The sequence below is a fragment of the Geotrypetes seraphini genome, chromosome 5 (genome assembly GCF_902459505.1).
Source record: "Geotrypetes seraphini chromosome 5, aGeoSer1.1, whole genome shotgun sequence".
Classification (NCBI taxonomy): domain Eukaryota; kingdom Metazoa; phylum Chordata; class Amphibia; order Gymnophiona; family Dermophiidae; genus Geotrypetes; species Geotrypetes seraphini.
This window is the reverse complement of record NC_047088.1, coordinates 1,814,162-1,838,563: the sequence shown is the minus strand read 5'-3', so window position 1 is coordinate 1,838,563 and position 24,402 is coordinate 1,814,162. Positions and strand designations below refer to the sequence as shown.

Sequence of the window (24,402 nt, the reverse complement as noted above, 5' to 3'; positions counted from 1 at the left end):
TGCATTTTGCATTAGTTGTAAACGTCGCATATTTTTTTGGGAAATGGCTAAGTAAGACGATGTTACAGTAATCAAGTTGACTTAATACGAGGGATTGGACCAGGGTTCTGAATGCCGACGTATCGAAATAAGCTTTAATGGATCTTAGTTTCCAGAGAGTGAAGAAACCCTTTCTGATTAAGGAGTCCACCTGGTCTTTCATGGTTAGGCATTGATCTAGAGTTACGCATAGTATCTTTATGGTGGGCTGTAGAAACAGTTATTTTACCACATGGCTTATCTAATACTGATAAGAAAGTTATTGGTAGGATAACGCTAAGGATTTTAATGCTCGGGACTTGTTGCAGGGGGATGTTGTTTATCTGAATAGGTGCGGTCAAAGAGCCTGTCTTTCCAGGGGAATAGTATAGTTTGGGATTTGTTGATTTTCAGGGATAACAAGTTATTCCTAAGCTATTGGTTAATTTTTTTCTATTTTCTCATTTACATCTGTTAATTTGGTTGGATTCTGTGTATTGATCGGGTGTAAAAGCTGTATATCAGCATAAGTGGTAAATCCAGTGGACTGACCAAGGGTGATCAGCGGTGCAAGAAAGATGTTAGAGGAGAGGGAAAGTATTGAAGCCTGAGGGATTTCATAGTCGGTGGTAAAGGAGTCTGAGATAGAATTACTGAATTTAACCTTGGTGAGTGCTCACTTGTCCTTCCCTAGGCATTGGGGACTGTTTTGGTATGTCTCCCGTTGGTCAAGACTGATATTCCTGTTGCACTAGAATGGAAGATTGCTAATCTTACTTGTAGACAGGAATATCAGTATTGACATCCACCTTGTCGGTTCATTAGCCTGCTTTCTTTCTCAGACGTGTCTAGAGGGTCAAATGTCTTGATTAATTCTACTGCCCCTTATGGTCAGGGAGGAAAATACATTTTATTAGTGGTATGAAAAAAATTGCAAATTGAGTGTTTCGAATTGTTGATGCAGGTTCCCCACAAATTTCATTTCACCTCGTTATGTGTTGCAAAATATTCTGTTTTTGTTGAGCAGAACAGACTTTGTGTTGTCTCAGGGAGAATTGCCATATCCCCTCTTTCTGTACCCACTCTAGAGCTGATTAACTGCTTTGAATACTGACTGAGAGAAATTCAGTACAGCCCAGAGAGAGGAAGAGTAGCAGAAGAATATGTAAATAAGGCTCTCTACAGACTTCACAGTAAAGGAAGGTTTGTTAAGACTGTTATTCCTGTTTACAACAAAGATGATTAGCAAAGGTAATAATCTAATTTTCCATTAATTTTCTCTTAAACCCCATGTAGTTTCCCAGCTTTTACAGTTCTTGGAAGAGTATTCCAATTTACAGCTGCTTGATAAGAAAATAGATGATGAAATTGTTTGTACTGTATTTGTGTTGCTGTACGAAAAGGAAGGCTTTTTGGATTGTAAGGATTTTCAATTTGATGGGAGGTAAATGATAAAAGGAGGCTGTACCATTCATAGCATTAAAGACCAAGGTACATAACTTTATTGGTTACCGATGGTAGTTTGGGTAACGCCGAAACGATCATCTCTGCTCGACATACCATTGTAACTAGTGTTATGTAGAGTCTGCAGTCATTGCATCCGTTTGAGAGAAACCTGATAGTGCATTACAATAATCTAATTGAATACTCACTAGCGAATGACCTACCCAAAGTAAAAAGTATTTTCTAACTTGGCGAAATTAGCCTCCAAAAGAGGTGTGTGTTTGTTTGGGTTTTTTTTTAATGTTTACTAATATACTTGTCAATAGTTAACATGGGAGCTGAGAATTTTCCAGTTATCTTCAGGGCAGGTTCATTTGACTTGACGTTTATTATATAAAGGTGGAGAAGTTCCTAGTTTTAAACAGGAGCATGTAGCCCAGGCGCTAACCAACTTGAAGCATTTTTAAAATTTATGAAGTGAAACAGTATTTTTTGTAATACAGGAATTAATAAATTAACATCAGCATAGGTTTAAAAGCTGATTTCCAGATGAGATGAGAAGTTTCTAAGAGTGCTCATAAGTACAGTGAATAGAATTAGCAAGAAGGGCAAATCCTTTGGAACTGCACTAGTGGTTTCAGAACAATTTGAGTTCTAGCTTTTATTTTGAGCTTGAGTTACATAAATGTGGGTCAAGGTGAAATTAACTGACATGACTGAAACAGCCGTGTGTGGACAGTCTCCTTTTGGGTAGGGGTTGAAACTTTTTTTTGAAATGTTCCCCTTATATTTCACAGTTTTGAATTCAAATTATTTCTCAACCCTTTTACCTCTGAGCTTCTATATTCTCTTATCTGGTAGCAATACCATCAGACTTTATTCTGCTGGACCAGGGCTAATGGCAGCTTCGTTTGGGTTGCAGCAGTGCCAGGCTTCAGGTCCTAAATTTTAAATAACCTACTATGTAATTTTTCTAGCCTAGTAAAGCTTCTTTATCCCAGGACAAGCAGGCAGCATATTCTTTACGCATGGATGACATCACCGACGGAGCCCTCGGTACGGACCTTTTTAACTAGAAAGTTCTAGTTGGCCGCACCGCGCGTGCACGAGTGCCTTCCCGCCCGACGGAGGAGTGCGTGGTCCCCAGTTTCTTCGTTTCCGCGAAGCGAAGAAGACGCGTGTTTTTTCAACGGCTGTTGAAACTCACTTTTCTGCCTTCCCGCTCGCGAAATTTTTCTCTTTTTGTTTTCATTTTACCTTCGGGTTACCTTTTCTTTGATTTGTCAAAAAAAAAAAAATCTTTATTTTCTTCCTTTTTTCGTCTTTGCCCCGGCGGGGCCTGTTGCCATTATACAGGCCTCGGGGTTTGATTTTGCGGAGGCCGTATTCCCATTCATGCCCCCGCAGCCCGGTTTTAAGAAGTGCCAGCGGTGTGCACGCCCGATCTCCCTCACTGACCCACACAATTGGTGTTTGCAGTGTTTGGGTCCGGAGCATCGGGCGGACTCCTGCACCTGCTGTGCCACTCTTAAAAAGCGGACACTCAAGAATCGCCAAATTCAACAAAACATTTTGTTCGGCACCGGGTCAACGATGGACTCCTCGACATCGACAGCGGTACCATCGAAATCGACACCGCCTACTTCGACACCGCCCGACCCGACATCGGCGCCACTGGTGCCAGGTAAGCCGGCTAAGAAGCCTTCCTCTTCCCTCGAGCGCCCGCCAGCCACAGTGGCGGCACCGACCTTGCCGGCTTCACACCGACCCCGAAAACGCTCCGCCCCGATTTCGGTGAGTGCCTCGTCATCGGCCTCCTCATCGCCGGGGCGTGGAGCGGCACCTAAGGAACCGAAAATAAAGAAAGCGGTTCCGGTGCCACCCCTGGATGACCGCATTGCGGCCATCCTCCAAACTCAACTCCAGGAACAGCTGCAGCATCAACTCCAGCACCTGTTGCCTACTATCCTGGCACCGCTCCTTTCGGTACAAGACCAGCCCGAGCCCCGTACCGAGCACCCGGTATCCACCCCATCGGTACCAATCAATACCTCCATGCCGATTCTTTCGGCTGAGCAACTTCACGCCCATCCTGTGGTTCATTCCCATACCACTGCGGATCCGCCTCGGGACCGGGCGGGGCTCCATTCTTCCCGGGACCGTGATCGACGCCGGTCTTCCTCTCCCGGTACCGTTTCGGTGCACTCTGGAAAGTCTTTATCTAAGACCCACCATACCGAGCCTTCCACCCCGGTGTCTCGGCATGCGCACCCAGAGGTTCGGGACCCGGACTTATGGGAAGAGTCCCCCCCCGGTACCGAGGAGGATCTCTCCTCATCCGATGAGGACCCCTCAGCCCCCGATACCACCTCCAAGCCGGAACAATCCTCCTTCTCAAAGTTCCTCAGGGAGATGTCAGCAGCTTTATCTCTCCCTCTGGAGTCAGACTCCAAAAAATCCCAAGCTTTTCTAGAAGCTCTGGATTTTGAGCAACCACCTAAGGAGTTTCTCAAATTGCCCGTACACGACATCCTACGGGAGACGTTTTACAAAAATTGGGAGAACCCTCTTACTGTACCTGGGGCCCCCCGCAAGTTGGATAACCTCTACCGAGTTATCCCAATTCCGGGGTTCGATAAGTCCCAATTGCCCCATGAGTCTCTTCTAGTTGAATCCACCTTGAAGAAAACTCAGGGCTCCAGTGTCTATGCCTCCACCCCTCCTGGCAGAGAGGGCAAAACCATGGACAAGTTTGGCAAGAGGCTCTATCAGAATGCCATGCTGGCCAACAGGGCGAACAATTATTCCTTCCATTTTTCATTTTACATGAAACACTTGGTTCAACAGCTGTCCGCCCTCCAAGAGGAAGATTCCACTTTTCCAACAACATATTTCTGGTCTCCTTCAGCTGAGAAAATTTATGGTCCGCTCTATCTACGATTCCTTCGAGCTGACCTCCCGTGCCTCTGCCATGGCTGTCGCCATGCGCCGCCTGGCCTGGCTGAGAGTATCAGATTTGGACATTAACCACCAAGATCGTCTGGCCAACGCCCCCTGTCTCGGGGATGAACTTTTTGGAGAGTCCCTGGATTCCACCACCCAGAAACTCTCGGCCCATGAAACCAGGTGGGACACCCTGATTAAGCCGAAGAAAAAGGCTCCACCTGCCCGACCTTACAGACCTCAACCCTCCTATCAGCGCAGGTTCTCAGCCAGGCCACTCAATCCGCCTTCTCAACAACCTCGGTGGCCCCGTCAGCAACAACGCCATGCCCAGGCTCGTTCTCAGTCCAATCAACCCAACAAGCCTCTTCAACCTGCAAAGCCTTCTCAGCCCTTTTGACTCTTCTCTCCAGGGCATAGCCAGTCTTCCACCTTCATTGCCTCTTCCTCAACCAATCGGAGGCCGTCTCCACATATTCTTCAGCCGTTGGGAGGTCATCACATCGGACCAGTGGGTCCTCAACATCATCCGCCACGGCTACTCTCTCAACTTCCAGACTCTTCCACCGGACAACCCTCCCATAGAGTCTGCTTTTCACTCCCCCCAAACCCCCCTCCTCCTGAGGGAGGTCCAGTCCCTCCTTCTTCTCAATGCCATCGAAGAAGTGCCCCCGGACCAAAGGGGTCTGGGATTCTACTCCCGCTACTTCCTGGTTCCCAAGAAGACGGGAGACCTCCGTCCCATTCTCGATCTCAGGGACCTCAACAAGTATCTCGTCAAGGAGAAATTCAGAATGCTCTCCCTTGCCACGCTTTACCCTCTTCTTTCTCAACACGACTGGCTATGTTCCCTGGACCTCAAGGAGGCCTACACTCACATCCCAATCAATCCGAATTCACGTCGCTACCTGCGGTTCCAGGTGCAACACCGCCACTATCAGTACAAAGTGCTACCCTTTGGCCTCACTTCATCGCCCAGGGTATTCACCAAATGCCTTATTGTGGTGGCGGCCTTCCTCAGGTCTCACAACCTACAGGTGTTACCCTACTTGGACGATTGGTTGGTGAAAGCACCTACGTCTTGTGGCCTCCAGTACAGCCCAGGATAGGGCTTGGAAGAAATCCTGATGACTACAACAAACAGTACCTCAGCGTGTGACCCGGCCTGGAGTCACCCTGCAGGATTGGGGTTTTCAGCAGTCATGAAATTTGTATCAAAAACCATGAAAATAAAGTCTCAACAATTGGATATGGTAAATAAATAGTTTGCTTTACTTAAGTCCTCAAAACAGGTAAGTAATGCCTTCCACAATTTAGGCACAACAGTCAGGATTCCAAACAGCATTCAAGTAACAAAAAACCAAAACTGCCAAAAGGCAAAGAAAATAAAGCAGTCAAAATTAGCTCTCAACTTTCTTTTTCTGCTGCTTCTTAAGCCTCATCAATTTCTGAGACCTTAGCTCACTGCAGCGATTACTCTGCCTGCTGCCAAGCAGATATTTCACTTGCTCCAAACAAAACAGTTCAGCATTCAGTTTACCTTAATTTTCAGTTCATTGAAAAAAAAAAAAAAGGTAAGAAAGCCTCTGGCAATCAGAGCATGACAGCCAGGAACAAGAGAGAGTATCAGGTTTTGCAAAAATACAGGCCTTCAGGTAGGCTTCAAATTCCCTCCCAGCTGGAAGCAAAACCTCTCCCCACACTCTCAAAGCTTTCTCACAAAAAAAAACAGCATTAAAAAGGAAACACAGCACACAAACAGTTCCCAAAACACACTCACTGTTTGTGGCTCACAGTCAAGTTCACCTGCATTGGTTCAGGCAAATTATCATCAAAGCCAGCACAACTCTCCTGGAAGTCCATAGATTCTTCATCCAGGTGAGACGAATCCTCTGTCTGTTCAACCTCAGACAACTCCATAGGTTGGGGCCAGTCGCCCCTGTTTGGCTCAGTAGGATCCCTAGGGAGACAAAGCTTAAGCTTTCTCCCTAACCGGCTTGCTGGTCTGAATGCCACTGCTGGCTTATCTACCTTAGGGGCGTGCCCTGGTCTAGGTGAGTCAGCAGAAGCCCAGGGACCTCTAGAGCTCCCCCGGTGGTGACTTACACACAATTCACTCATTTCATCTTCAGCTAAGTTTGGCTCCTCCTGGTGGACAGTGACATTATCCCTTAACATACACTCTTGGGAGATCCTGGAATCTTTCTTCCGGGGTTTTATTTTTACCTTGTCTTTTAACTTAGCTGGGACCTTGACAGGGAGACTACCTGGCTGGTCATAGTCTCCACTCGTGCTACAAGCCACGCATCACACCATCTCTCTCCTCCATCTCCTGGGGTTCGAGATCAACTACCCCAAGTCGCATCTGCTTCCCACACAGCGACTTCAATTCATTGGAGCAGTTCTCGACACCACACTGATGAGGGCGTTTCTCCCCTCAGACCGGCAACGGACACTGCTCCACCTCTGTCGTCAGGTACTCCTTCATCAATCCATTCCGGCCCGACAGATGATGGTTCTCCTCGGCCACATGGCCTCGACGGTCCATGTACTTCCTCTGGCGCACCTCCACCTCAGGACACCTCAATGGACGCTAGCCAACCAATGGTCACAGACTACGGATCTGCTTTCTCAACCCATCACTGTGACATCGTCTCTTCAGCAATCTCTGCAATGGTGGTTGAACTCCTCAAATCTTTCCAGGGGTCTTCTTTTTCATCCGCCCCCTCACTCCTTGACCATCACCACGGATGCCTCCCCCTATGCATGGGGAGCTCACCTGGGAGATCTGCGCACCCAGGGACTTTGGACCCCACAGGAACGTCTACATCACATCAATTTCCTGGAACTCAGAGCCATGTCCTATGCCCTCAAGGCCTTCCAGCATCTTCTCTACCCTCAGGTTCTCCTCCTGTGCACAGACAACCAAGTCGCCATGGACTACATAAACAAGCAAGGCGGCACCGGATTGCGCCTCCTTTGTCAGGAGACTCTCAGCATCTGGACTTGGGCCACGGCCCGCAATCTCTTCCTCAAGGCTGTCTATATCCAGGGCGAACAAAACTCCCTGGCCGACAATCTCAGCCGCATTCTTCAACCTCACGAGTGGACTCTGGACCCTCCAACCCTCCGCTCCATCTTTGCTCGCTGGGGCACTCCGCAGGTGGACCTCTTTGCAGCACCTCACAACCATCAGCTGCCCCAGTTCTGTTCCAGACTCTTCTCTCCTCATCGTCTGGCCCCAGATGCATTCCTGCTCGACTGGAGAGATCGGTTCCTTTATGCCTTTCCTCCACTTCCTCTGATGTTGCGGACCTTATCCAAACTCCGCAGGGACAGGGCCACCATGATTCTCATCGCTCCTCGGTGGCCTCGCCAACACTGGTTCTCCCTCCTGCTCCAGCTCAGCTCCAGGGAGCCCATTCCTCTTCCTGTGTTTCCTACTCTGCTTACGCAGCAGCATCAGTCTCTACTACATCCCAATCTGTCTTCGCTCCACCTGACAGCTTGGTTTCTCTCGGGCTGACCTCTCCAGAGAATCTGTCTCAGCCTGTCCGTCTCATTTTAGACGCCTCCAGGAAACCGGCCACCCTCCAATGTTACCATCAGAAGTGGACCAGGTTCTCCTCTTGGTGTCTACGGCGTCATCACGATCCCACCTCTTTAGCGGTGGAAACTGTACTGGACTATTTGCTCTCTCTGTCCAATGCTGGCCTCAAATCTACCTCCATCAGAGTCCACCTCAGTGCCATCACTGCGTTTCATGAGCCTATCCTCGGAAAACCTCTCACGGCTCATCCACTGGTTTCCCGGTTCATGAGAGGCCTCTTCAATGTCAAACCGCCTCTGAAGCCTCCTCCTGTCGTCTGGGACCTGAATGTGGTTTTATCAGCCCTCATGAAACCCCCCTTTGAGCCTCTTGCCACAACTTCGCTCAAACTTCTAACTTGGAAGGTGCTTTTCCTCATTGCCATCACCTCTGCCAGGAGGGTTAGTGAGCTACATGCACTGGTCCCCGATCCACCGTTCACTGTTTTTCACCATGACAAGGTGGTTCTGCGTACCCATCCTAAATTCCTCCCCAAGGTGGTCTCGGCTTTTCACCTCAACCAGTCCATTGTGTTGCCTGTCTTTTTCCCTAAACCCCATTCTCATCCTGGGGAACAGGTGTTGCACACGCTAGATTGTAAGCGGGCCCTTGCATACTACCTTGACCGTACCAGGGCTCACCGCTCGTCTCCTCAGCTCTTTTTGTCCTTCGACCCTAACCGTCTAGGTCGTCCTGTCTCCAAACGGACGCTTTCCAATAGGCTTGCTGCCTGTATTGCGTTCTGTTATGCTTGGGCCGGTCTCTCACTGGAAGGTGCTGTCACGGCCCACAGGGTCAGAGCTATGGCTGCTTCTGTGGCTTTCCTCCGTTCCACGCCCATCGAGGAAATCTGCAAGGCGGCCACTTGGTCCTCAGTTCACACGTTCACTACTCACTACTGTCTGGATGCCTTCTTCAGACGGGATGGACACTTCGGCCAATCTGTGTTACAAAATTTATTTTCCTAACGGCCAACCATCCCCCCTCCCTCTCTGTTAGCTTGGAGGTCACCCATGCGTAAAGAATATGCTGCCTGCTTGTCCTGGGATAAAGCACAGTTACTTACCGTAACAGGTGTTATCCAGGGACAGCAGGCAGATATTCTTACGTCCCACCCTCCTCCCCGGGTTGGCTTCTTAGCTGGCTTATCCTAACTGGGGACCACGCACTCCTCCGTCGGGCGGGAAGGCACTCGCGCACGCGCGGTGCGGCCAACTAGAACTTTCTAGTTAAAAAGGTCCGTACCGAGGGCTCCGTCGGTGACGTCACCCATGCGTAAAGAATATCTGCCTGCTGTCCCTGGATAACACCTGTTACGGTAAGTAACTGTGCTTTGTTAGGATGCACAAATGACTTATATGTGTGTATATTAGTGGTTATTGAAGTGATCTGTAAGTAACAGAGAAAACTTTTACAGATTTAATGAGACGCCAAGAAGAACTGAGAAGAATGGAGGAATTGCACAACCAGGAGGTCCAGAAACGGAAACAGCTTGAACTTAGGTAAGAGAGAGGGTGACTAAGGAAAGGAGTCCCATTATTACAATAGGAAAGTAAAAACATACCCACCAAAAGATCCAAGTCATAACAGCAAAACCACACTAAAATAAATCATTCTGCACACAAAATATAGCCAGCATCAGTACCAATCTCCTTGGTCTTCAAGCAGATTCACAATTTGGCATCTAAATTCTCCACTGAAAACATGAGTTTTTGGCTGTACCCTAAATTTTATGTAAGGCAAATTAACTTTAAAAACTCCTGGAAGTTTATTCACAATGATGGGACCAGCTAATGTGTGCGGTCAAAGGCCTTTCCAGCATCAAAACTGATCAATAATGACAAGATCTTCTGGGTATGCACTCATTTGAGTGAAGCTAATATTGCTCTGAAGTTCTTAGCAATTTTATAGCCTTTCACAAACCCACCTGTGATGACTGTCAAGGTGGAAAAAAACCCCTGGCCTGTCTACATTCAAGGGAAGAAGAGAATTCCTTAATAGACAACCTCAGCAGAATTCTTCAACTTCACGAATGGAGTCTTAACTTTGCAGCTCTTCATCCAATCTTTCCTCAATGGGGCACTCCACAAGTGGATTTATTTGCAACTCCCCACAATCACAAGCTGCCCTAGTTGTGCTCCAGACTATATTCTCCTCATCTTCTGGACTGGACAAACATGTTTCTCTACGCATTTCTACCCACTCCTCTCATACTAAAGACTCAAACGAGAGTCAGCCACCATGATTCTCATTGCTCCTCGGTGACCCAGGCAGCATTGGTTCTCCCTTCTACTTCAACTCATAGAAACATAGAAAAAGACGGCAGAAAAGGGCTATAGCCCACCAAGTCTGCCCATTCCAAATACCCGCCCCCCTTATTTTACTCCCTTAGGGATCCCATGTGAATATCTCATTTTCTCTTAAAATCTGACACGCTGTTGGCCTCAATCACCTGCAGTGGGAGTTTGTTCCAATGATCCACTACTCTTTCAGTGAAGAAGTATTTTCTGTATTCGCTATGGAACTTCCCTCCCCTGATTTTCAGCGGATGTCCCCTGGTGGTCGAGGGTCCCTTGAGGTAGAAGATATCTTAGAAACATAGAAACATAGAAGATGACGGCAGAAAAGGGCCACAGCCCATCAAGTCTGCCCACTCCAACAACCCTACCCCCTTGAATTTACCCCCCTAGAGATCCCACATGTGTATCCCATTTCCTTTTAAAATCCTTCACGCTGCTGGCCTGAATCACCTGAGGTGGAAGTTCATTCCAACGATCGACCACCCTTTCGGTGAAGAAGAACTTCCTGGTGTCGCCATGAAATTTCCCACCCCTGATTTTCAGCGGATGGCCTCTTGTGGCAGAGGGGCCTTTAAAAAAGAAGATATCATCTTCCACCTCAATACGGCCGGTGATATATTTAAACGTCTCTATCATGTCTCCTCTCTCTCTACGTTCTTCAAGTGAATATAGCTGCAATTTATTCAGCCTTTCTTCATACAGGAGGTCTTTGAGTCCCGAGACCATTTTGGTGGCCATTCTTTGAACTGACTCAACTCTCAGCACATCCTTTTGATAATGTGGCCTCCAGAATTGTACACAATACTCCAGATGAGGCCTCACCATGGATCTGTACAATGGCATTATAACTTTGGGCTTCCGGCTGATAAAACTTCTTCGGATGCAACCCATCATTTGTCTTGCCTTTGATGAAGCCTTCTCCAATTGATTGGCAGTCTTCATGTCTTCGCTAATGATCACCCCCAAATCACGTTCCGCCTTGGTCCTAACTAAGGTTTCACCATTTAGTGTGTAAGTTTTGCATGGATTCCTGCTGCCGAGGTGCATGACCTTACATTTTCTAGCATTGAAGTTTAGCTGCCAAGTCGAGGACCAATGTTCCAATAGAAGTAGGTCCTGCGTCATACTGTCTGGTAAAGTGTTCTCACTTACTATGTTGCATAGTTTGGCGTCATCGGCGAATAATGTGATTTTACCCTGAAGCCCCTGAGTCAGATCTCCCACAAATATGTTGAAGAGGATCGGGCCCAAGACCGAGCCCTGAGGCACTCCACTGATCACCTCCAACGTTTTTGAAGGGGCACCATTTACCACCACTCTCTGAAGTCTACTGTTTAGCCAATCACCGACCCATGTAGTTAACGTCTCTCCCAGTTCCATTGATTTCATCTTGTTCAATAGTCTGCGGTGTGGAACGCTATCAAAAGCTTTACTAAAGTCCAAGTAAACGACGTCCAGGGACTCACCCACATCCAGTTTCCTTGTTATCCAGTCAAAGAAACTAATCAGATTGGATTGGCAGGACCTGCCTCTGGTAAATCCATGTTGGCGGGGATCCCGTAGATTCTTCTCGTCTAGGATTGTATCTAATTTATGCTTAATTAGTGTTTCCATGAGTTTACTCACTATGGATGTGAGACTCACCGGTTTGTAATTCTCAGCCTCTGTCCTGCAGCCCTTTTTGTGGAGTGGGATTACATTGGCTGTTTTCCAGTCCAAGGGGACTTTTCCCGCCTTCAAGGAAAGATTGAAGAGCACAGACAATGGCTCTGCCAGGACATCACACAGCTCTCTAAGCACCCTGGGGTGTAGATTGTCCGGTCCCATGGCTTTGTTCACTTTGAGTCTTGATAGCTCGCAGTAGACGCTGCTGGGTGTAAACTCGAAATTCCAGAACGGGTCATCTGAGCTATGCCTTGCTTGCAACTGTGGACCGGACTCTGGCGCCTCGCAGGTAAAGACTGAGCAGAAGTATTCGTTTAGTAGTTCGGCTTTATTGGAATCTGATTCTGCTTAAGTCCCGTCTGCTTTCCTAAGGCGTACTATCCCATTTGTGTTTCTTTTCCTATCACTGATGTACATGAAGAAGGATTTATCCCTTTTCTTAATGTCCTTTGCTAGATTCTCTTCTATCTGAAGCTTGGCCTCTCTGACTGCCGTTTTGACAGCTTTGGACTTGGCCAGATAGTCTTCTTTTACTGCTCCTCTTCCTGAATGTTTGTAGGAAACAAATGCTTTTTTCTTTTTCTTAACGAGGTCCGAGATTTCTGTAGTGAACCACTGGGGTCTGTTATTCCTCCGTCGTTTGCTTGTTGTTTTTATATAGCGATTTATTGCTTCATGTAGGGTAGATTTCAGGTTTGCCCACATAGCCTCTACATTATTGGTTTCGGCATGGTCTTGCAGTGCCTGATGGACGAAGTCTCCCATGCGTTTGAAGTCAGTGCCACGAAAATTTAGGACCTTTGTTGTTGTGGTCGATCTGGAGAAACCCTTCCGAAGGTTGAACCAAACCATGTTATGGTCGCTGGAGGCCAGCGTATCACCTACCGAAACTTCTGATACGCTGTCTCCGTTGGTGAGTACCAGGTCTAGTAACGCCTGGTCCCTAGTGGGCTCCAATACCAATTGTTTGAGCTGTGCACCCTTTATGGAGGTTAACAACCTTCTACTGCCGCTAGTTTGTGCGGTAAGTGCATTCCAATCTGTATCGGGCATATTAAAATCCCCTAACAGTACTGTGTCCCCACGCAAGGTGATGTTTTCAATGTCTTCGATTAATTCCATATCCTTGTCTACCTGTTGTCTCGGAGGTCTGTAAATCACACCAAGATACAGGCATTTTTCATTTCCTCTAGCCAGATTCACCCAGAGGGATTCCCCGGTATACTTGACATCTGTGATTATGGTAGTTTTGATGTCTTCTCTAGTGTATAGAGCTACCCCTCCTCCTAACTTGCCCTCCCTGTCTCGACGGAGTAAGTTGTAACCCGGTATAACCATATCCCAACCGTGTGAGTCCGTGAACCAAGTTTCGGATATCGCCACTACGTCTAGGTCGGCGTTCATTATTTCCGTCTCTAAATCTAGAATTTTATTGCCCAAACTGTGTGCATTGACGTACATAGCTCTCCATACCTTATGTTTGCTAAGTCCCTGTACAGAGTTTCCCGCCTGAGTTAGTGTGACCCCTGATGTATTGTTTACAGTGTGTGCACTTACCTCAGACTCAGAGTGGCGACTCACCTCCTCAGGATAGTTACTTACTGCTCCAGAGAATGAACGGATACCCTCCCCCAACTTACCTAGTTTAAAGCCCTTAGAAGTAAGCGGGCTAGTCGACGTCCGAAGACGTTCTTACCTCTTCTGGTCAGGTGGAGTCCGTCTGGTCCCTGAAGTCCCTGCAGTGCCTCTCCATGGTCCAGAAATCCAAAGTTCATCTCCCTGCACCATCCATGTAGCCACTCGTTAGTCCTCTGGATACGCTCCTTCCGGGCTCTACCCTTACCTCTTACCGGGAGGATTGATGAGAAGACCACCTGCGCTCCCAACTGCCTCAGCTTCTCACCCAGGGCTCTAAAGTCTTTGGGTATGGTCTCCGGGGTGTTCCTGGCAGTGTCATTCGTCCCAACATGGATGAGAAGCATGGGGAAGTGGTCCTGTGGTTTGAGAAGTCTATCTAGACAGGTGGTGACATCTCGGATTCTGGCCCCAGGCAAACAGCAAACCTCCCTTGATTGTATATCCGGTCTGCAAATTGGTCCCTCGGTGCCCCTTAACATGGAATCCCCAATGACCACCACCCTGCGTTTCTTTGAGTGGAGCTGTTCAGTCATCCCTGGGACTGGGGTCATGTGTTGGACGTCTTCCTGTTCCTCAACTGCAATCCCTTCCTGTAAGATCTTCTTCCGACTCGATACGGCCCGTGATATACTTAAACGTTTCAATCATGTATCCCCTCTCTCTTCGTTCCTCAAGTGAGTACAGCCGTAGTTTATTCAGTCTTTCTTCATACGTGAGATCCTTGAGCCCCAAGACCATCCTAGTGGCCATACGCTGAACCGACTCGATTCTCAGCACATCTTTCCGGTAGTGTGGTCTCCAGAATTGAACACAGTATTCCAAATGCGGCCTCACCTTGGACCTGTATAGCGGCACCATGACTTCAGGTCTCCTGCTGACAAAACCTCTACGGATACAACCCATCACTTGCCTTGCCCTGGAGGAAGCCTTCTCCACTTGATTTGCAACCTTCATGTCATCACTAATGATCACCCTTAGATCACGTTCCGTCGTGGTCCTGGCCAAGGTCTCACCATTTAGTATGTAAGTTCTGCGTGGGTTTCTCTTTCCTAGGTGCATTACCTTACACTTTTTAGCATTGAAGCCTAGCTGCCATGTTGCTGACCACCGTTCCAGCAGCAGTAGATCCTGCGTCATATTATCAGGCAAGGTGTTTTTACCTACTATGTTGCAAAGTTTGGCGTCGTCGGCGAACAGTGATACCCTTCCCCCAAGTCCTTGGGTCATATCTCTTATGAATAAGTTGAATAGAATCGGGCCCAAGACCGACCCCTGCGGCACTCCACTGATCACGCCTGACGTTTTGGATGGGGTACCGTTTACCACCACCCTCTGAAGTCTACCACTCAACCCATGTAGTTAGAATGTCCCCTAATCCTATCGACTTCAGCTTGTTCAATAACCTTTGGTGTGGGACGATATCAAAAGCTTTACTGAAGTCTAAATATACTACATCCAGTGACTCTCCGGCATCTAGTTGTCTAGTAACCCAGTAAAAAAAGCTGATTAGCTCCAGGGAGCCAATACCTCTGCAAATTTTTCCTACTCTGCTTACTCAGCATCAGGGATCTCTTCTACCTGCACTCATTATACCTGACAGCTTGGTTTCTCTCGGGCTGAATCCGTCTGTTATATTTCTCTCAGCCTGTACATAATATCATTGACGCCTCCAGGAAACCAGCCACTCAATAATGTTATCAACAAAAGTGGACTCTGTTTTCTTCTTGGGGTCTTCTTCATCTGTCTGACTCTAGGCTCAAATCGACATCTGTCAGAGTCCATCTCAGTGCTATTATAGCTTTTCACATGCCAGTCGAGGGAAAACCTCTTACTGCTAATCCTTTGGTCTCCAGATTCATGAAAAGACTTTTCAATGTTAAACCACTTCTCAAACCTCCTCCTGTAGTCTGGGACCCTGATACAGGTCATTGGCAAGGCCCCACTTGGAATATTGTGTTCAGTTTTGGAGACCGTATCTGGCGAAGGACGTAAGAAGACTTGAAGTGGTCCAATGGAGGGCGACGAAAATGATAGGAGGCTTGCGCCAGAAGACGTATGAGGAGAGACTGGAAGCCCTGAATATGTATACCCTAGAGCAGGGGTTTCCAACCTTTTTTCTTCCCTGGGCCGCATTGGCCCCCACCCAAAAAAAAATTTTCTGGGGCCGCACAAATGCTCAAATGCTGCAGCAAGACAGAGGAGGTAGCCAGCAAGACGGTAAACATCCAGGGGCCAGCAGAGGAAAACACTGCATCGCCTTCAACTGGGGCCGCACAAAATACTTCACAGGTCCGCTTGCGGCCCTTGGGCCACAGGTTGGACACCCCTGCCCTAAAGAAAAGGAGGGACAGGTGAGATATGATTCAGACGTTCAAATACTTGAAGGGTATTAACGTAGAACAAAATCTTTTCCAGAGAAAGGAAAATGGTAAAACCAGAGGACATAATTTGAGGTTGAGGGTTGTATATTCAAGAGCAATGTTAAGAAATTCTACTTTACGGAGAGGGTGGTGGATGCCTGGAATGCGCTCCCGAGAGAGGTGGTGGAGAGGAAAACGGTGACTGAGTTCAAAGAAGTGTGGGATGAACACAGAGGATCTAGAATCAGAAAATAATATTAAATATTGAACTAAGGCCAGTACTGGGTGAAACGACCAGGTCCCAATTTGTATTAGCCTCGTTCTGCTGTCCTGCTGTCACAAAGACACACAAACGCACATGCCAATATGCCAAAGGATATATATCCTTTATTCAGAGTACTGTAACATATATATATAGCATTTCACATGGGTCAGTTTTCTCAGTATATGACTGTAGGAAGGCCATATTTGGTAACAGGATACATAAAAGCAACTAGAAAAAGGTAGCAAACATAAGGGGGGGGTTTAGTGGGAAGTTTCCATTATAGCATATAATACTGTCTTGTCTAAGTCTAGCAATGTTTCTTTGTAACAAATGTTTCTTATCAAAACACGTCAACTACAGAACAAAATGGGGATACAGAGCTCAGAACACAAAAAGAAAAGACCTTGTGGGTTCTTGGCAAAATGATGTTTCAGCAGTTCCTTTTACACAAGCAGGAATAGAAAAACTTACAAAGAATATATGTGCCCCTTCAATCCCCTCTTACGTCATGAAAATGACATAAGTGTACAGCATGAGCTTGGAGAGAGAGATATTCCAGATATGTCCTATGATATATATTTCAATAAGAAGGTGTTTAACTCCTCTTGGGACACCAAGAGCAGCAATATAGACATGGGGGTTAAAGCTTCCGGGAAGGTCGGGGGTCTGTGGTAGGGACTGGTAGGTACTAGACAGGGCTGCAGTAGAGCAATGAATAGCAGAGTTGACTATATCATGTAATCACAGGGACCAGGCAAGGCAGGCAGCCAAGAGTGAAAGAGTCAGTCAGCAGGGAGGCCACGCCAGGTTCGGAGAGGAACATGAGCCAGTGTGGTAATGCGGTCCACATCTTCCTCGAGCACGGTACCATAATCATCAAGGTCAACACAGTAGTTAGAGAGGTGGAACTTGCCACAGACGCCATCTTTCGCAGCCAGCAAGCAATCTAGAGACAGGCGATTCTGGTACATGCAAGTGCAAAAGTTCAAGAACAGCTTGCAAGTGAAGTATGCAGTTGAGCAGGTAGATTGGAGTCCGACAATCCCAGGAGCCATCTTTGGCCCACGTAGCAGGTCCATAAACAGCAATGATCCGTTCAGCAGGCCAGTTGTCACCCCATTTTCCAATCTGTATGGGGTGGAGAGTGCTAACCGCTTTTGGCGACCCCCTAGTGTCGAACACAGGGGCTCCCAGGCGTTCGCCGTTGGCCAGCTGTAGCAGAAAGGAGCTGGGACGGATCCAAGTACACATGTACCAGTCCGGTGAGCAGGCAGCCAAAGGTAAGCAAACAGGCCACAGATACAATATCAACTATTAGGAGCTGGCCATCGGGCGTAGGAAGTTCCATGGAGCAAGTACTGAAGAGGAGGTCCTCGTAAATTGAAGATGCAATAATAGAAGTCCGCAAGGCCCACAGTGGAAGTCGAGGGGCTGACGTGAAAGAGAGGTTCTGTGAAGGCAGGTCTAGTATATCCAGCTGTGTTCATAGCCACTGTTCTCCCATACCGGTCCCACCACAGACAAAACAATTGCTGACATTGAGTCTGGCCTATAGATTCAGCAAACTGTCCTAGTTGTGACAGGAAAAACAAAATCTACTTTCATATGTGCAGAAAAACGGGGGAAACATAACAGAAAATAGCACACGAAACACATTCCCATAAAGGACAGGCTCCTCCATGAGTGAAGGTGTCCTTATAGGGGCATTGCTTGAAAGGCATTAAGCTATAGAACATATTTGAGATAATAATGCTGCCAATCGAAGAACAGTATAAGGGGCAGTACCATGACCGTAAGCAACATCAAATAACATACATGCATCAAAATACAAAGGCACTGGACAAGGAGGGTAATGAGGGGGTCCTCAGCACCTGCTAAAGGCACCAGGTGGGGGTTGCGATAAACCACAAGCTGCCAGTTACACTCAAACACTTGTAAACAGTTCCTGTCCAAGAAATTAAAAGGTTAGGATGTGGTGTTGCCAGACTTTAAGAATAAATGGGATACCCATGTGGGATCCCTACGAGTGTCAAGATAAGGAAATTGGGTCATTAGGACATAGACAGGGGGTGGGTAAGCAGAGTGGGCAGACTTGATAGGCTGTAGCCCTTTTCTGCTGTCATCTTCTATGTTTCTATGGGTATCAGTCTCTTTAAACTGGTAAGGTCCATACTTGGAGAGAAAGGTGTCTGACAGGGAGGGACACACCCGCTTGAAAGGAGTTAAGGTATCATCATCCAGCAGCTGAAGTCCAGGGAGGTGAGTCAAAGGATGACATTTACTTGGTATAAATACGAAAATGAGAGACTATGCAGGTATATAATGTTCATAAGAGGACAGGGTGATAAGTTGTTGTGGGTTGCGCACAACTAGTAAGGCATTCAAGAAAGACCATAAGGATATACTTGGTGTAGGGCATCCAAAAAAGGAAAAAAAATGTCAGAAAGTGTGAATTGAGCATATCTAGTGGGCACCATGGAATCAACACTGTATAGATCCTTTGTCTTAATAATAAAACCCCTAACTAAGCAGCCCTCAGGCCATGAAAACAAGAACTAAAAAGATATTGTGCAATTTAGATGGGAAAAAACAAAAATGCAAAAAATGGGGATAAAAAACTCCAAAAATTGGCCAATGGTATGTTTTCCGGGTACCCCACAAACCAAACAGACAGACAACACAGAGTTTACATGGCACAAACAAACATAGAGCTCCGGTAGGCCTTAAGCTTGCTTTCATCCGTCAAAGAGTCAGGGCTGAACTTAAATCTACAAATAAACACAATTATACAAAAGGAAGAAGAAAAACAACATCATACAACTTAGCACTAGTAAAGTAAATTTCCATGTAACACATGGCACAATAATCAGTAATCAGAAAAGGCATAATCAAAGGGTCTAGAATCTAAATGTATGCTTGAACTTCTGAAAGAGAAAACAAACAATTTAGTCAATGGGCTCCATTGCTCTGCCTATTTTATTCATAGGGCATGTCTTCAGTCAAGTCACACAGTCATAAGAGATCATGCAATCAGGGACACAACTGGCTAGTTTGTGCTTTAATCTACAAAAATATGAAGATCTTACTAGGTAAAGCAAGATACAGTGTCCAGGGTTAGGTACAGAGGTAGTTTTAAATCTTAAAGGGCAAGGTCATTTCAAGGTTACTTGAAGCACAACTTTTTCTTCCTGTTTATTTTGTTTCGGTTCAGCAAAAGATTCTTTGTGCCAAAACTGATCCAAGAAGCTATGTATGTATAACAACTGACTGCTAAGAGAGAGAAGAAATATTTTAGAAAAAAAAAGTGATGGGGGAAACGCCCCTTGCCAGATACCGGTGGTAAATGCAGATCCATTGGGCTTAACAGATTAAAGTAGTATATTGCACTTTCCACTAGAACATATGAATTAGTGTCAATTCATAGTTGCTTTATACAGTTCCTACCCCAAAGAGCTTACCGAAACAAAAATAACTTGGAACTTTACTCACACCTGCCTATTCCAACCAGAATGTCCCTTATAATAAGGACATAATACATGCACATACTTTCTAACACGTGACACATCCCTGTTTATAAACATACACTATCCTGTCTGCAACTTTCGGCAACTATCATGCATCTTTGCTACACCAAATTCACATCAGCCACATTTTTTTAATATTCAGGCGATAGTGTTCGTTTTTCCTGTCACATCAAAATCTAATCTACATACAGTGTTCTCCCCAGACATTTTTTCCAGCCGGGTGGCATGAAAAAGTAGCCGGGTGGGGCGCGATGGGAAAATTTGGTGGTGGGGAAAATTAACCCCCTCTTTTACTAAGGTGTGCTAACATTTTTAGCACGCACAAACTCCTGCGCTACACGGGAAAACTAACGCCAGCTCAATGCTGGCATTAGCGTCTAGCGCGTGTGGTAATTCTGTGTGCGCTAAGCACACGCTAAAACCATTTTCGCAACTTAGTAAAAGAAGCCCTAAATGTGTACTATTTGTATTAGTTAATTATTATTTTCCAATGCTCAATATGACTTCCTTTTTTAAGGTTTGACACTTGTGCCAGAATATTTTTACTTAATTTAAGAAGCATCCAATGCTAGAAGGGAATAATTAGATATTTGCCCTCTTTCAAATGGTATAGAGCAGGGATCTCAAAGTCCCTCCTTGAGGGCCGCAATCCAGTTGGGTTTTCAGGATTTCCCCAATGAATATGCATTGAAAGCAGTGCATGCACATAGATCTCATGCATATTCATTGGGGAAATCCTGAAAACCCGACTGGATTGCAGCCTTCAAGGAGGGACTTTGAGACCTCTGGTATAGAGGTTTAAAAAAGGGAAAGGTGTTAATGAAGTCATTAGGTTCAATTTAGCCATTTATTTCTGCATGAATTTAAACAACTAAAAAAAAAAGATAAACATAGCTCATCCAGTCATACAAGAATGGCTCTACAGCAGGAGTGCCCACACTTTTTGGGCTTGCGAGCTACTTTTAAAATAACCAAGTCAAAATGATCTACCAACAATAAAATTTTAAAAAACACAAAGCACACTGTACGCAGAGAAAATGTTAATTATCATTTATATTCCGCGAGTTTTCAAAGAGGTCAAGGCAGATGACTTTATGCAATGTCACCTCAGGAACAACTGTACAAAAATAAACAAATATATCCCCTCCCTTTTTACTAAACCACAATAGCGGTTTTTAGCGCAGGGAGATGTGTTGAATGCCCTGCACTGCTCTCGATGCTCATAGGCTCCCTGCGCTAAAAACCGCTATTGCGGTTTAATATAAGTGGGACATAGTGCAAAATATAGACAGCAGATATAAATTCTCAAAATGGACACATTTTGATCACTAAATTGAAAATAAAATAATTTTTCCTTCCTTTTTGTCTGGTGATTTCATGAGTCTCTGGTTGCACTTCCTTCTTCTGACTATAAATCCAATATTTATTTATTTCTGCCACTTCTCTTTTCTTTCTGTCTCTCTTTCTTTCTCTCTCCCCCCTGACTGCCTGTTTCTCTCTCCCCCTGCCCCCTCTTTATTTCTGCCTTTCTTTCTCTCTCCCCCTGTCCCCCCCAAGCCATTACGCCGATTTATCCACTTCCCCCATTCTTTCCCTACCCCCTAAGCCACCATGCCGATTTCTCCCTGCTGCTTCCCTGAGCTAGGCCAGGCATGTACAAGCGCCGGACTCACAAGACTTACCTCTGACGTCAATTCTAACGTTGGAGAGGAAGTTCCAGGCCAGCCAGGCAGTGATTGGCTTGCCCAGAACTACCTCACTGACGTCAGAATTGACGTCAGAGGTAAAGTCTTGTGAGTCTGGCACCTGGCCTGGCTCTGGGAGGCAGGAAGAAAAAGATTGCAAAGGCAAAGCAATCGACTCACATTGCCTTTGTGATCTACTGGTTGATCGCGATTGACCATTTGGGCACCCCTGCTGTTATGGTATCCTGTCCTGACCTGAGGAAAGGGGTTTAGTCCCCAAAAAACTGCCTTATTTCAATTTCCTATTTATAAACTTTAATTAATACAGTTACAATACTACTTGATTATACGTAAAGCAACAAAAAATTTATTTTCTACCTTTTGTCGTTTCTGCTTTAATTATCTTCTCTTCAGCGTTTATCCTCGCTCCCTTCCATGCAACATCTGTCCTCTGTTTGCCCCTTCCACCCAGCCTCTGCCCTCTCTCTCTCTACCCCATCCATCTACTGTCCACCCTCTCTCTGCCCCTTGCATTCTCTGTCCACCCTCTCTGCCCTTTCCATCCAGTGTCCGCCCTTTTTCTGTTCTATATGGCATCTTCCCTCTTTCTATGTCCCTCCAATAAACTGTATATCCTGTGCCCTTTCTCTCCTTTGTACATGATTCATTTCAGTTTCATCCCTCCCCTATGCTCTGGCATCTCTCTCTTCTCCTTTCCTTCCTTCCTTCCCACTCCACCCCATGGTCTGGCATCTCTATCTCCTTCCCTTCTCTTCCCCATGCCCTAGCATCTCCCTCCTCCCCCATATGCGCTGACATCTCCCCCCCCCCCCCATGGTCTGGTAGCTCCTTTCCTTTCCCTCCCTCCCATGGTCTTGGCATCTCTTGCCTCTCCTCTCCCTTCCCTAGTCTTCCTTCTCCCCTCTCTCTCCCCAATTAGGTCCTGCTGCAGCAGCACTTCTCCTCCCCCTCCCCAATTGGGTGCTGCTGCAGCACTTCTCTTCCCCTCCCCCTCCCCAATTGGATGCTGCTGCTGCACTTTTCTTCCCCTCCCCAATTGGGTGCAGCAGCAGCTTTTCTCTTCTCCCTTCCCCCAAAAAAATTGGGTGCAGCAGCAACATTTCTCTTCCCTTCCCCCCAAAATGGGTGCAGCAGCAGAATATTTTTCTTCCCCCTCCCCTCCCCTATTCGGTGCAGCAACAGCATTTCTCTTCCCATCCTTCCCAACTCACACACCCGGTAGTCGCTAGGCAAGTTGTAAGCTTCCCTCCATCGCTGACCTATCTTTCATAGATCAGCGATGGAGGGAAGCTTACAGCTTGCTGCTTTTACTTGCTTCGGGCCTTCCTCTTTGCCGGGTCCTGCCTACTTTCTGTTTCCGTGAAGGCAGAACCCGGCAGCGAGGAAAGCCCAAAGCAAGTAAAAGCAGTAAGTTGTAAGCTTCCCTCCGGGGCTCTGTGTACGTGCTGGCTTCCCTTCTCTCCGAAACCGGAAGTTGCGTCCCGTTGGGGGAAGGGAAGAGAAGGGAAGCCGGCATGCACACAGAGCCCCGGAGGGAAGCTTACAACTTACTGCTTTTACTTGCTTCGGGCCTTCCTCGCTGCCAGGTCCTGCCTTCACAGAAACATAAATTAGGCAGGACCTGGCAACAGGAAGGCCCGAAGCAAGTAAAAGCATGCTGACAAAAAAAAAAAAAAAAAAGGCAGGCGTCAAACAAAATTTTCGGTGGCGAGTCAGCCCGGGAAGGAGCATCAGCGGCTGCAGGATTAGCTGGGCGGTCATCTAAATCAGCCGGGCGCAGCGCCCGGCTGTAAGGCCCTGGGGAGAACACTGTACATAAAAACATACATTACGGTGCACAGTATTTCTGCCACCTTAAATTAGTGCTAGCAAAAGTCACACACCCACAGCTTTATAAAAGAATTCTAATGTCTCCGAAAGCCAAAAGATATCCTAAAACTATTAATTCATAAATTGTTTATGTAGATCAGAAAACTAGTTCCTGGCTCCTACAACCACAGGTCTCCTAGCTAAGTTATCACACAGTGTGTTGGGTTTTGTTTGTTGGATTTTTTTTCTTATTCAAACTCACTTAACATTGATTCTCCATAATTACACAAATAAAGATTGCATTGTATTGTATTGTCTTCTGCAATCCTGCCATAATTGGCAGGATTGAGAGGTTACATCTCATGATTAAAAGCGGTACTCCCCCCCCCCTCTTGTAAAAATAAAAAGAGGGACAGCCAAAAAATGCTGGCCATAGGGGTGGAGGGAAAACAGAAAATCCCCTACAAATACGGTGTGCATACCACAGTTAGAATAAAGGAACTAAATTTTAAAATAAGGACTAGCAAATTGGCATTGTGCCACTGCATCAAAGCAGCGTTTGCTAATAATTCTAAGTTCCTTTTTGCTAGGCACAATACAAACAAACAAACAAAGAAAAAAATTGACAATCTCCTTTCAAATATGTAAAATGGGTCCTAAGCACTGGTCCTAAGCGTTGACGTGGCCGCTGGTTTCGGCTGACAAATGCCTTCTTGAAGGGAGAAAAGTTTCCCCTGCTGGCTCGGGGGATGGGTGGAGCAGTGCTTTTGAGCCCCGCCGATGTGGCCGCTGGTTTCGGCTGACAAGTGCCCTCTTGAAGGGTGAAAAGTTTCCAAATTCTATTACCTTCCAAAAAAAAAATCTCAAGCAATCTGTTCTGGACCAATTTTCTTGACAAATTTTCCCCCATCCCTAAACCAGCAGAACCAGAAACTAACTGGCAAAACTGGGTCGCCTCTCCGAGTCCACCTTCCATTCCCTCGCCCCTCTCTCCACTAAAACCATCTCCTATTCCTGTAAGGCCCCTTGGTATCTCCCATACCACAGAGAACTGAAACAGAAATGCCGAGCTCTGGAACGAAAATTGAAAAAATCTAAATCCCCTACAGACAGACACTCCTGGAGGGTCAATATTAAATTCT

General features: G+C 46.5%; 1 protein-coding gene across 2 annotated transcripts in view; it reads left to right on the top strand.

Moving 5' to 3' along the window:
* Nucleotides 1-24,402, top strand: part of NONO (non-POU domain containing octamer binding) — a 360,169-nt gene that overhangs the window by 175,544 nt on the left and 160,223 nt on the right. For both annotated transcript variants that reach the window (XM_033945165.1, XM_033945166.1), the window contains exon 7: nucleotides 9,411-9,495. In XM_033945165.1, coding sequence (XP_033801056.1) covers nucleotides 9,411-9,495 — 85 coding nt within the window. The remainder of the gene's footprint in view (nucleotides 1-9,410; nucleotides 9,496-24,402) is intronic.